Source organism: Lytechinus variegatus, chromosome 10 (assembly GCF_018143015.1).
Source record: "Lytechinus variegatus isolate NC3 chromosome 10, Lvar_3.0, whole genome shotgun sequence".
Taxonomy (NCBI): domain Eukaryota; kingdom Metazoa; phylum Echinodermata; class Echinoidea; order Temnopleuroida; family Toxopneustidae; genus Lytechinus; species Lytechinus variegatus.
The window spans coordinates 27,223,458-27,238,448 of record NC_054749.1 but is presented as its reverse complement, the minus strand read 5'-3'; the positions used below and the strand labels follow the sequence as shown (position 1 = coordinate 27,238,448).

Below are 14,991 nucleotides of genomic sequence, written 5' to 3'. Positions count from 1 at the left end.
ACTATTATTACCCTCGAGCTGCCGCTTCAACATCAGCGCTCGCTGCGTCCAAAGAAGTAATTCTACACTAATGCTCTTCTTGTTTATTGTAGAGACAATAGAGGCATTGGTATTTTGAAATTAGATGTGTAAATAGGTCATATATAAGCAATTAAGATGATTATTATTGTAAATATTTATATCTACATAATTTATTTAATTCCATGCATCACTCGATATACGTATATGTTCCACTATTTTGTTTTCATGGGGGTGCGATATGAATAGAAATTTTCAAAGAAACTCAAAACGAAGGAGCGAAGCGAGTGAGCTCGTCAATAGACCGCTCTTGCATTTTCTACAGTAAAATTGAAGAATTTCGTGCACATTTTTGCTAAATTTTGTGAGTTTTAGTTGAAAATGTAAAGTGAGATGATCCTTATTTCTCACATGGAAAATTCTTTCATTTTTCTTACAGGTATTTGGTTTTCTAGGTTCCTCTGTTGCATCTCTTGTTATATCGAGTGATCTGATTGTAATTCTATGCATCGGTCTTTCAACTGATCACATCGAAAACGTAAGCATATAAAGTAAAACGTATATGGGTCCCACTAGATAACCACATATTGAGGTGATGAAATTACACCCTACATGGATTAAACATAATAACAAAAAGTGTACACTCTTAAAATAGTTGTGCAAAAAATGTCAAACTTTTAACCAATCCTGGGCAACATACTGTCCACACAACTATTAGTTAAATCTGCCCAAATTAATTGGTAATAAATTTGCTCATTTGGATAAAATTGCCCAATATATATATATATATATATATATATATATTACCAACATATTGGACAGTATGTTGCCCAGCATTTTTATACAAGTAGTAACCAAATGAGTTTTAATAACACCCATGAACTGCAAAAATACCGGTGTTAATTTAACACCAGCTCGGGATCTATATCGGTAGACACCAAAGATGTTTTGAAACAGCACTACTTCGGCCTTAGGCTAACACCAGATAAGCATTTAAACAACACTAATCAGTGTTAAACCTACATCGGTTTGATTTTTAAGTGGTGTTGGTTCAATTCTTCCCCTGGTGTTTTCCTAGATATTGTAGATACCGGACTGGTGTTTAATCAACACCGTCCGGTGTTTTTGCAGTGTAAGGTTTGCACTAACACCAAACTAACGTCACTCATAACATGTTGGATTTAATGCACATTACAGGCCATGGCAATAATTGATTTAAGAAAAACGTCCCGCATGGTTTAATAAAGGTGGATTCACAGAAATAAATGATCAATAAGAACAAAATAAATAAATAAATAAATATACAGCTACATAAATTTCTATTTAAAACTCTGTACATCTACATCTCTCATTCTTAGAATCGAATATCAATTAGCTATTTTTTTTTTTCAGTCTTCTTATTTTGCAACGAAATAAATTATTTCCATTTACGCATGAATGTTTGTATTAAATTTACTTATTTCAGGACAGGAAAGCAATCATTGTGAATATCGTTGGAATCACGATAGCCCTGACAGCAATGATGACGTCATTATTTGCCATTGTTCTATGTTCAATACCTTTCTGTCGTCCTCCTGATAAAACATGCGTGAGTATAAACACAATAAAATAGTAGCACGTTGTTTAAGCCCGTCACTCTAACTAGTTGTTTGAACTTCCTTGATAGTGTTTAAATATTTTTAAACAACTTGTTTAAAATCTCAAACTTGAAACATCTTGTTTAAGACTTTAAACAACTCGTTTAAGACTTTAAACAAGTTGTTAATGACTGTAACCAATAGTTGTTAAAAACTCTAACCAATAGTTATTACAGTTTATGCATGAAAAATGTGTTGTTTTAGGGCTAAATTTCTGCTGTTTATTTAAAAAAAATCAAAAGGAAGGGGCGGGGCTAACAAAGATCAGTAAGGTTGTTATCAGTCGATCTGTCAACATTACTGGCTGGTGTACATGGTGTACAACCAGAAAAACTACCGGCGAACTGCCATAATTTTTTTTTCTACCCGTTTGCATGCTATCCATATAGGGAGATTTTATTATTTTGTTTATTTCAGTGTCTAGATGTCATATCTTTCCTATATTTTCTCTTTTGCTTGTTGGTGTTATCGGTGCAAATAATGCAAACGATACTACGACTATCTTCTGAAGAAAGCTAATCATGTCTATTGTTACTTATTTTACAATAGCCTCACTGCCGATCCAAGCAGGCGATGGAAAACCTAGGATTCACTCCTGACGAACACCCTTGAATAATCATCGAAAATAATGGAATAGCTTGATTATACCATGGATGTTTGACCTCCATACGGTTATTATTATACCATGACAGATGGAGACGTATCCAGTCATCGAGGGCAATATAGTAACTATACCGCAGATCATCATCAGGGTGCGAACAATCAACGATGCATCTAAGCTCTGCATTGATTTTTATCAAGAAATTGGATTTAGGATTGCGGCATGTGTGCACCTTCTACACACCCCGGGGAATGTTCCATATATACACAGGCACTTGGAATGCTCCACACAGTATCAACCTCCCCCCGTAGACCTATCATCTTTGAGCCAGAAGCCAGTCATAGAGAAGGGACATATTTTGATACAAATATTGAGGGGTTTTTTTTTCTTATGAATTCACATTAGAAAAATACAAAGTACCTATTTCGAAATAATTTTTTCTTTTTTTGGCTTTGATAAGATTATTATGTTATGTTTTTCAGAAGTCATGTCAGATTAATGTTTGTTATTGTATTTTATTTATCTATTAGAGATATCTCAGTCAGATTTTATAACAGTTATGAAGATATGCATCGTCGATCAAAATATCATTATTCTATTTTACTGAACGGCTTTCTCATTGAATTTTGATCATTTAATTCATGTGTTTAGTGGATCGAATATATTTTAATGCATAGCATTTTAAATTTTTTTTACATTTTAACATCCATTCTATTTATGTCGTAAAATTTTTCTATGATGTCGAATAAAAAATTATATTTGTTCTGAAAACTTTTTCTCTCGAATCTTCATTTAGCTACACCGCAAGACAATGACGCTAGAATATGTCTGTTTTATATGTGATATACAATGGTAATGACAATCTCCAAGTAAAGAATAAGGCAGCTATTTTATTCTTTTTAAAGTTTTATTTCCATTCAAGTAATGGAAATTAAATTTGGCAAGTGCATTTGAAACAGGAGTAATTTATAAGTGATTGGAGACAAGAACACGAAGGATCGTAAGGATAAAGGCTATATTATCATCTCCAAATGAAATGGGCATCTTTCTTTTAATCTTTGCTTTGTTTTGGTTTGCTTTTCAACAATCCTCCTGTGAAAACAATATCAATGAAACCAGATTTTGTTTTAAGCCGAGAGAAAGGACCTGAAGCTTCAAACTCCTACCTTGCACATTTCATTGGAGAGAAATTTTCTTGTCTGAATCGCCCCTTTTCAATCTGAAAATTGTGGCAGCGTCACTGATAAAAAACAAAGGATTTACCCATGAGCAATGAAAATCCGGTTGATATGATGAACAGCCCTACAAGTCCTGCTGGACCTCGTGGTCTTCGACCACCACCGACGACGACGACGAGACAACCGATGATGAGGAGTAAGAACCCCACGGAAGCAACCATCTCAAACACACATGGAGGCTTGGATCGCATCCTTGTAGCGTCACCATGGCAACGGGCTGCCTGGAGGATGTTGGGGCGTGTGGATGGGAATACGGGGGCTCCATCTTCATCACACATCGTGTATCTAAATGCAGTGGATGGCAAATTTCCCGAAAAAGGGGACAAGATTCAGTTTAATCAGTCAATTCGTTTGCATCCGTCTATTCACTATTTCTTTCTTGCATTCATTCATTCATCCATTCATTCATCCATCGACCCATTCATTCATTCATTCATCCATTCATTCATTCATCGACCCATTCATTCATTCATCACTTCAATTCATTCAGCCATCGACCCATTCATTCATTCATTATTCATTCATTCATTCATTCATTTGTTTGTTTATCCATTCATTCATCAATTCAATTTATTTATTTATTTACATTTATTTATTTATTCATCCATTCATTCATTCATTCATTTATTCATTCATTTATTCATCCATTCATTCATCAATTCAGTTTGTTTATTTATTTATTCATTTGTTTATTTATTTATTTATTTTTCATTTATCTATTCATCCATTCATTTATATCAGAGCTATCCTCCCTCATTGGAAGTTTTGGTGTGACCGTAAAAATGTCTCTGCCAGGAAAGGAAGATAGTTCTTGATTAACCCTTATTAAACTGGGGGGGGGGTCCCCTCAACAAATTTCGCCACTATGCCGCCGCGCAAAGTCTTTGACCGCGCTGCTCGCTGACTTTCGCATCTTTTGAGAGCAAATTTGCGACGCCGGGTACGCGGTTCCGAAATTACGCAATATTTTGTAAGCTCATATCGGTCCCAAAGTTGCTCACAAACGTGACTACGTGTACAAACTCAATGCAAATTGTGTTTTTAAACCCAAAATCATAAATGTCGGATTATTTACACTTTCGTTGGTTTAGATGGATTTATTTCATGTTATTTATGATCGCAAAAGGGTCCCTGACAAAGTTCATCTAAAAAAACAATAAAAAGCAATTGCTAAAAAATAATAAATAAGAATTGAAAAACAGTAAGATACATAGGAAATTTATTATGTTTTGTCAATCTTTTTGTAGATTTTTTTTTTGAAATGTGAAAATTTGTATGGTCTCCAAAAATCAGCATTCTACTAACTATATAAAGTGAATGAAAGGCAAAAACATACACAAATTTCATATGGTGATTTGCATAATCAATTAATAAAAAAATATAAGAAATTAAGTTTTTGAAAATTTTACTGTACAGCCTTGTATAGTTTACATCCGGCTCTACGCGCGTGCAAATTTTCGCGGCGATCGCACAATCAGCGGCCGAGATCTGAGGGTGGTAGCCCAGTCAAAACCAGTTAGGATAGGGTTAAAGGTACGCCTGCCAATATTCTATATGCAACTTTTTCACAACATATTTTCTAAAAGATTTGTCTATGATATACTCTACCTGCGATTTCTTACATCTTTTTATTATAATCGTCATCAGTATTATGATACTGTTAAATGAAATAAGGGAATTGAATATTCGTTTCAAACTTTTAACCAGTGCTTGCACAAGAAAATATCTAAATATGCCTCACCCTCACCCTATCACACCTGGGGAGCGTTTCATCAATAATTTCATCCGACAAATTGTCAGATCTGACATTTTTCCTTGATTCTGATTGGCTGAGAGGCACTGTTCCGATGGTAACTGTCGGATAAACTGGTACTTGTCGGATAAAATGTCCGACAAGTCCTTTCATTAAACCCCCCCCCAGGTGAGCATTATTTTCATCAAAGAACTTGTCGGAGGAATAATCCAACAATACCGGATGTTTATGACAGTTGCTATAGTAACAGTGCTTCTCAGCCAATCAAAATCAAGGATTGCCTCAAATCTGACAACTTGTCGGATGACAAAATCAATGTTGATGAAATGCTCCCAAGGAACTCAGGCCTGTTACCACACAAACAATTAAGTAACAGATGAAAAACTATTAATTTATCCTATTTTATAAACTATTCTTTATTAACAATAATCTCAAGAAGAAGCAGGCAAAAGTACATACAGTATTCCATCGAAACTGAATTAAAATACAGTTTTGAACGATGGTAAACAATAAGAATGTTAACCAACATAATTGTCTTTTAACTTTTTATCTGATGCGAGTATAAATGAATAAGAAAAAAAAAAATTTTAGACTTATATTTTGATACGAACGTTTTTTTTAACCATGGGAAATTGCTATCGATTATTTTTTTTTAATTCAAGGGCAATATAAGTATCTAAATAAATAAAAGAAAATCACAGATTTTAACCTGCATGACAATTACTGATTCCTTTGGATTTCACACTGTTGAAACCCGTAACATCATTGTAAGAGCAATTTTATCATATCTTTTGTTAGGATTTATAGCACCATCATCTTAAGTACTACCATTTCAGATTTTCTTTTTAATTCAACAATCATGACTTTCTTGGTCTAGATTATTGTCATGATCTACTTTAAGGAACGGTAGAATCAAATGTATTTTTATCATACCAGTACCCAGACGACAAAGAATCCATCATAAGTTAATAATAGGCGTAAGTCACGCAAAGTGCCATGAAATGTACTTTCTCATCAATTTCCAAAACCTAATTGCGTATTGGATAATTGGATGTATAATGCACAAGTAGTTTTTACTCTGAAATGAATGACGTGACGTAAGATGTGACGCGTGTGAGGTAACAGAGGTACGTACATACATCAACGAATGAGGGAATTTCCATTTTTCCCTATTTCCCTACTGTTCTTTAATATATATATATACTACAGTAATCAATTCAACTTACCATAAAGTGAGTGAGGTAGACCTAATCCTGGTTGATCGTGTTCGTCGGTTGCTAATAATATTGTAGAACAGAGAATAGTAACGTGGTGGAAAGGAAGTTGAAACATATTCATAGATCGATTTTTATGTCGTCAATTGTGTTACGTAATACAATTCCGTCAATGCTATCAATAACGTTCATATCGCCCGTTTACCACTTAGCATGAAACGAAACAAGTTACATGTTCAGTGTTGCATACACCCCATACTAAAAAAGATGATATTCAATCGATATTATGTCTGTTATTCCGAATGTTCATTAATACGAAATACGATACACCAGCAAGAACTGATGTTCATTCGAAGTAGTAATTCGTGTATATAAGAGCTTGACCGCGCGGCTTTCGGATTTGTTGTATAACCTAGTACATAGGAAACATTTCTACGTCTAAGATGGTGTTGTAGCAAAATATTTTGCATTCAATTACAATTTTTTCTGTTATTTTAGAAGTGATGCAGCAACTTTAGCTGCAGCGCAGCAGTTAGCAGTCTTTCTTGCAATAAACCGAACAGCAATCAACTTCATTTGTGATTAGTTGCAAGACATAATAATGGTCTATTTTGAAACCCATATTTGACTTGCAATAAAGTTTCTTGCACCCTGACCACCCACTAGGATTATCAGTTACCGTGGCTGACCTTAATAAACGACAGAAATTACTCTCGGGCCTTTCTGTTTACAATGGAAATAATGGCCAAGCAGGGATTCGAACTCACGACCTCACAATCATGAGTCCAATGCTTGAACCATTTGGCCTCGCGACCCGTATGGTCGTTAGTCTAAACATGAGTATGGATTTGATAAACCGAAAATACGTGGCGTTAATCCAAAGGTTTATCATTCGAAAAAAAAATGTTCGACAGTCTGAAGTGAAATATGGTTAGTCTAGGTTCGTACTTGATATCCCAAAAAGGAAGTTGGTCATTGCGAAAAAAAAATCAAATATACATATAATACGAACAAAACTTCCTTTCCGGTTAAAATCAAACCTTGGAATAACGAATCGTATGTTTTTTTCTTTTTAAGATTACTGTTCGGAATATCGGACTTTATTTCGTTTTCGTAGACCCAAATCGGAGTATCGAATCTTATTTCATTTTCGGTATAAAAAAACCCTTCAGAATAACGAGTTTTTATTATTCAAAGATTGAGTTTGACAGACATGTTAGATTGCATAAAAAAACCTACGTCATACATTAATATTTAAAAACACGTCATAGAGGAATCGGTCCTATTTTAGTTACAAAATTTCTTTGACAGATAAAAGCAAACCACTAAAAGGCATGTTATTCATGTACAATCCAGAACTGAAATAAGGCATATTCTTTATTGTCGCATTAAAAGTATTACTTGAAGGAATTTCATTTCTATACAATGCTTTTGCGTTTTGGCATAATGGCCTCCTACAAATCAGCGCTTTGTTACAAGTGTTGCATTGCTAAAGTATTATCGTGACGTGTGTTCAATTTATTACACATGGATAATTTTATGGTTATAGAACACATCTATTAATTTTTCTAGCTTATTGGATCCAAAACGGAATTACCTTTATTCAAACATTCCTTACGTACAATCGAAAATACTTCAAAGCAGGAATTTCAAAATTACACTCGACCTTTTCTGTATTTTTTTTTTTGGTTCAGAATATTCATACATTATCCATAAGATCATTTGCTTATGTGTGCCCCACTTTGTGGAAAAGCCTTCCTGACGACAAAAAATGCACCTCCGTCGAGACTTTTAAAATTTTCTGAAAACTCTTTTATTTTACTTTTTGCTCTTTATGCACCTTGAGCACATTTAGCGCTTTACAATTCACATTATTATCATTATGATAACTATCGTTTCAAGGTTCACAATCCATGAAATTCATGATCCGATCATCTTTCGGCCAACAGCCCCAAAATCCACACAAATATTGACATAATTATGGAAAGAGTGAAAGAGAAAGAAAGAAAATGATTATAACATTTCCGTGATCCAAATATAAAAATGCAGAATGCTAATGATTCTGTTATACGGATGTCAATGTTTTAAATGGATGTTCACAAAAATGATATTTTTAATATACTCTATGATCATAGACCACCAAAACACATATTCTAATGAAGATTTATCCATATATACTAGGAAATACTTAAACCAAATTGCTACAAGATAAAAAGAGGGTGGAGACGATCTTCAAACTCCATACATCCAACGTTATTTCTTGGCCGGTGTTATTATTATAACACATTTAAAATGCATCTTCAATAGGATCTTTTTCCTTTTCCCCCTCATTACTTCCAACCGATAAACATAATTACACCATTTATATGGTAAACAATTCAGCATTTGGTGCATTAGTCTGCATATATATTTAGAATATATATTTATATGAAATATATCAAAACGTATATTTCTAAAATCTAGTCTTCACGACGCACTCCGTTGTGATGATTTTCAATTTGAGTAGATTTCTTCGATTATGCATTTCAATTGGTTTTTGTCTGAAGATCGTCTTTCGAAGATGTAGTATTCCGTACTGTTGCCCAGGTGTTATAGTAGCCGTTGGTTTTGCCGTTTCATCGAATATGCAGAATATCATGAATATGACCAATTCGTTTCCATATGACAGATGACAGCTATCTTACTATTGAATCCCGGATAACCTGGAATATATAGATAGGTAGATAAGATGATAGCGTTAAACGTTTCTACCGCCCATGCCCTACCCTACCCACACTGCAAAAACGCAGTTTGAAATTTTGAGGACGTTATTTAAGGCCGTTATTCTAACACCAAGATGTTTAAACTGTTAAAAAACAACTGCTTTAATGTTTAGCTTGGGTAAAACGTTAATAAACTAGCTTGAAGCTTTAAGCAATATCATTCTTTTTAGAGTGACGGATGAAAAACTGCTTATAATTTTAAACAGCGTTTTTAAAGTACTGATATACAGATATTAAGAAAAAATACAGTCAAATATTTGATTACAACATCATTCAAATGAAACAAAACACTTTAAATAATCGGCTTTGGAAAATGAAGTGATCGGGTCCAGGGGATCGGGTAATGTATTCATCTTGAACAATAAAAGATGAAATTACGACACTTAATTTCAATTACTTTATGCTTAAAGGATTAACATTGGTGTTATTTTTTTCATACATTTCTTCATGACTTCTTAAAACATGGAAGAACTTAGTTCCTTTAGCATGTTTAGTCAACCAGATCTTCGTCGTACAAAGAAGTCCGAATAATCCGATGAACCTCAAATATATGGAAATCCATCAACGTCATTTTTTTTCTTCAGGAAATGTGTCCTTTGTAAACAAAAATAAGCATATTAAATTTTCACGAAAAATATGTATGTAAGAATATACCTCATATTTAGAAAATATTTTGAACAAGTGTTTTGGATGATTACGTTGCTGGCTATCACAATATGAGTTAGAAACGAATTGGACACTTGAAGGACATCCCCCTTTCCATCAAATAGGCCTACAAAGTTCAGACACTCACCACCGTCGGTTCCTCATGAACATAGTTGCTGAATTCGGTCACCATTTCCCTCTGTTCTTCCTTGGCCCAGAATCCAAGACGTTTTCTAACAAACAGGAATATCAGGAACCCAACTCCTACACCTATCAGAAAGAAAAACATACTGAGAACGATGTTGGCTGGTTTTACGAGCAGATGTGCTGTAGGGCGATCAGAGTAAGCCATGACACCGAGCACGATGCCGGCAGCGAACACGGGACAAGCAGTCAAGAAAGCTCCGATCACGACATACCATGAAATTTTAATGCATCTTTTCTTCCACCGCGATGGGCTGTATTCGTCGACTGACTGATTATCGTTGTCGTTATTTACGTAAACGGCGTGGTTAGAGCCTTCGTCGTCATCACAATTCGACGCCGACCTCCCGATGATCTCAACGACGCATTCTTTAACGTGGACCGTTTCAGGATCATAGCTTTCGACATCGAGTTTAGCGTTCATTTTGTAATTGATGTTGCGATCAGAATTGTTCTTGTTACCTCTTATTCGATCCCGATGTGACGACGACGACGATGATGATAAGGGCAAAGAGTTTGATGATGATTTTGTTCGAATGACTCTACTCTCGGCTTCACCTACTACGATATGATTGGTGATGTTCTGCATTGTTGTGTTTTACTCCTCTTCAGATGATTCTTTAAAAACTGTTAAAAATAGAAAAACGCATTTCTTACAACAAATGCATATTCTATATGACAATATTATCTTAACATTCCACAACATAAAAAGTCTTATTTCAAACAAATGAAATGTTTATCATTTATAATCTTATTCATGGAACATTTTTTTTGTCGTTTCTCCCTCCATTGCTCTCGGAGAAAAGCGCAAATACATCTATATTTCAACTTAGTATCGAAGGTATTTATTTCAGTTCCGAAAATGCTACTGTTATAAAATCTGAATTGGAGAGTGATCTCCAAGCAGTATCAGAGTGGCCTGCATGTAACAAATTAAAGTTGAATATAGCTAAATGTGACTTTGTTATTATTGGTACCCGAAATCGTATACACAAAGTTGATAATGACATAACTGTATCCTTGAATGGCGAATTGCTAAAAAGAGTTACTAAACAAAATGTCTTGGAGTTGTAATAGATGAATTCCTAGATTGGGGAGCTCATATATCAGTCATATGAAATCCAAGATTGCTAAATGTATGTAACTTTTGAAAAGAATTAGACCTTATATATCCTAAAATCATGCCCTAATTTTGTATAAAACAATTATACAATGTCATTTAGACTATTGTGATGGAGTCTGGAGTAATACGGATAAAGGGTATTTAGAACAACTAACTTTGTTATAAAAACGAGCTCTTAAATTAGTATTGATGGTATCCAGAATGTATCTAACAGAAGACCTCTATCGTCAATTAAAAATTGACAGTCACTGAAAGACTTAGAATGAGAAAGATAATGCTAATTTACACAATTTTGTATGGAGCTGTTCCAGAATATACAAGTAGACGATTTAATTATGAATATATTACTATAGAACCCGCAAATCGGATTATAGTCTTTGCATCCCCAAAGTAAAAACAAATTATGGGAAAAGGCGATTAGAATATAGAGGTGCAATTGTCTGGAATAATCTTACAAATGACTTGAAAGGAATAAGGTCCACCTTCAGTTTCAGATCACAACTAAAGCTCCATTTAAAGCTACCATTACGAATGTGTTTTGATTAAAGCTTTTATCAGACATAATGAGATTTATATAAATTAAGAGGCTTTTTATATAGGAGGAGATTATAATTTGTTTAACAAATTTTCGGCATTACTCCTATTTGTTTAAGATCAGTATGCTCGATCTGTAATGAAAATCATAAGATCAGTATGCTCGATCTGTATGAAAATCATCAATCATAAGTCAGAAAAAATTGGAACCAGTGGGATTCGAACCTGCCATCTACTGCTTTCCGGGCAGCGACTCAACCACCAGGCTATTCTGGTTCACGGTTAAGCCACGATGAACTGGAATTCAAATACCCTCGATCCTCTTCTTTCTGACTCATTACTATTCAAATGCTGTCCGCCGTGGACAATAGATAGTAAATTAAGAGGCTTTTTATATAGGAGGAGATTATAATTTGTTTAACAAATTTTCGGCATTACTCCTATTAGTTTAAGATCAGTATGCTCGATCTGTAATGAAAATCATAAGATCAGTATGCTCGATCTGTATGAAAATCATCAATCATAAGTCAGAAAAAATTGGAACCAGTGGGATTCGAACCTGCCATCTACTGCTTTCCGGGCAGCGACTCAACCACCAGGCTATTCTGGTTCACGGTTAAGCCACGATGAACTGGAATTCAAATACCCTCGATCCTCTTCTTTCTGACTCATTACTATTCAAATGCTGTCCGCCGTGGACAATAGATAGTAAATTAAGAGGCTTTTTATATAGGAGGAGATTATAATTTGTTTAACAAATTTTCGGCATTACTCCTATTTGTTTAAGATCAGTATGCTCGATCTGTAATGAAAATCATAAGATCAGTATGCTCGATCTGTATGAAAATCATAAATCATAAGTCAGAAAAAATTGGAACCAGTGGGATTCGAACCTGCCATCTTTTTTTTTTTTTTTTTTTGTGTATTGAATATTGCATATTGTATCACGACCCCTTTGAAAAACAGCTATGCTGAATGTGCTTTTAACCGTGGTGAAATAAATAAACGAAATGAAATGGTTGATATATAGGAAAACAGCATTCCTGGCGAGTGCGAAAGTTAGAGGCGATAAAGTTGATTTCGATCTTTAAGATACGGGTATCATGTTTAGATGTCATTAAAAAGTTGAATTTGCTAGGATAAATCACGATTTATCTTGTATTTATGATTATATATACTGTATCGATCACCGTATTTTAATTAAGAAATTATACTTATATGGCTTCCGGGGTATTGCAAATGACTTAATAAGTAACTATTTATCAAACAGATAACAGTTTGTTAGCATTGGAAATTTTTACTTCTTCTGCACAGCAAAAACTGTGGTGTTAACCGGTGTACATAGAGGACCACACCAGTTATTTTATACCGGTGTTAAATTGACAGTGTTAGTTTAACACCTATAGGTGTTATTACAACACCATCGGTTGTTACATTTACACTCTTTAGTGTTATGTTCAATTTCTAGGGTGTAATTTTAACACTTCAGGGTGTGGTCCTCTATTAAACACCAACTGGTGTCAGTTTTAACACCACGGTTTTTACAGTGTGGCAAAGCTGTTTCTATAAGATTTCCCCAAGGCTCAAATCTCTGCCCCCTTCTTTTTTCAAATTTTACCAAATTCTAACGCATATTATCTTTTATTCTTATTTGCAGATGACACAAGTCTTTATTTCTGACAATAATCTAATAAGAACATCCAATTGCATTCATATTGAGTTACAAAAAAATATTTTTTTTCTTTTGCCAATGAATTGTTACTTAACTTTAGTAAACAAATTTAATGATACTCAAAACAAAAAAACACCTAGATTTAAGTCATATTAAAGCAATATTGACTGGCCTCGGGGCTATACGACATATATCGCCCAAACTAGATTTATATCGCCCGAGTCGCAGACGAGGGTGATATCAATTTAGTGAGGGCGATATATGTCCTTTCGCTCCCAGGCCAGTCAATATTGCTATTATTAATCAAATCAGGCATCTAGAGCAAAAATCGTTAAAATCTAGATGTTTTAAATTTTTAGAATGAGAATCTAGTTTATCATGTTGAGCAGACTGGGCCTCTGAACTTTACCATTGTGACGTAATTGAAATGACGCGTCCCTGGCCTGGGGACGCAGTATCCAGCGTTGTCTAACTTGAATACATTATGACGTATAGCACTGCGCGGTTCAAGGACGCGTGCAAAATCGCGTAGAATACCCGGATATTAGCGCTGTTTTTTATTGCCCGCAACATTTCCACGCATTTTCTCATTGACTTTCCTGAGCGGGCAATAAATTGGGCCCGTGGATATACAATTGGAATTTTATTGACCGGCAATTTGATCCTAGTCTTAAGCAGGCAACAATGTTTCAAAGTTGCCCTGCTCAGATGTCTGATACGGTTAATAATAAAGCAATATTGACTGGCCTCGGGGCGATACGACATATATCGCACAAACTAGATTTATATCGCCCGAGTCGTAGACGAGGGTGTTATCAATTTAGTGAGGGCGATATATGTCCTTCAAAACGCGTAGATTACCCGGATGTTAGAGCTGCCTTTTATTGCCCGCCACATTTCCACGCATTTTCTCATTGACTTTCTTGAGCGGGCAATAAATTGGGCCCGTGGATAAACAATTGGAATTTTATTGACCGGCCATTCGATCCCAGTGTTAAGCAGGCAACAATGTTTCAAAGTTGCCCTGCTCAGATGTCTGATACGGTTAATAATAAAGTTTATATTGACGATAATGAAATAAAATTGACAGAATTGGTAAGATGTCTTGGTGTGATATTGGACGATAAGTTAACATGAAAGATCACGTAGATGAAATATCTTTTGTCATATGAATATCAAGTAAAATTAAGCATTACCAATGTCAGCTGAAATTTGATTATATTATGATCTTGCAATGGACAAGATAAATGAAAGGCCATATTTTGGGCCAATCAATCTAACAAACGAATAAGTTTCGATGAAAGTATGAAATAAAACAAAGTTATATTTTTGGCAAAGCAGATCCTATTTACTTCCATGATCATTCATGCAGCCATGATGAATAGAATGGGTTTAGAAAAAACTATCAAGAAGTCTAAGAAGAATAGATGATTTTGGTGGATAATCACAGCACGGTTAGTGTTCTATTTATGACAGACAACCAACTCTAACAATAAAGATGATACTTACATCTCGCTAACAATACAGAGTGTGTTTGTCCAGGGAACCACGCCGAATATCACGCGTCAGTCTCCTTGGTTATTGTAAACT

At 34.7% G+C, this 14,991-nt stretch overlaps 2 protein-coding genes across 3 annotated transcripts in view; one reads left to right on the top strand and one right to left on the bottom strand.

Annotated features, from left to right (window-relative positions):
* Positions 1-2,545, top strand: part of LOC121422771 — an 8,465-nt gene extending 5,920 nt beyond the window's left edge. The window contains exons 5-7 of the mRNA XM_041617954.1: positions 458-556; positions 1,484-1,606; positions 2,205-2,545. Coding sequence (XP_041473888.1) covers positions 458-556; positions 1,484-1,606; positions 2,205-2,267 — 285 coding nt within the window. The 3' untranslated portion in view covers positions 2,268-2,545. The remainder of the gene's footprint in view (positions 1-457; positions 557-1,483; positions 1,607-2,204) is intronic.
* The window catches only part of LOC121422770, a 25,309-nt gene extending 10,318 nt beyond the window's left edge, over positions 1-14,991 (bottom strand). The window contains exons 1-4 of one of the 2 annotated variants that reach the window (XM_041617952.1): positions 14,911-14,991; positions 10,017-10,699; positions 6,474-9,163; positions 3,520-3,779 (exon numbers count right to left, since the gene is read on the bottom strand). In XM_041617952.1, the coding sequence (XP_041473886.1) occupies positions 3,520-3,772 (253 nt within the window). In that variant the 5' untranslated portion in view covers positions 3,773-3,779; positions 6,474-9,163; positions 10,017-10,699; positions 14,911-14,991. The remainder of the gene's footprint in view (positions 1-3,519; positions 3,780-6,473; positions 9,164-10,016; positions 10,700-14,910) is intronic. The other variant, XM_041617953.1, reaches the window with a different exon arrangement.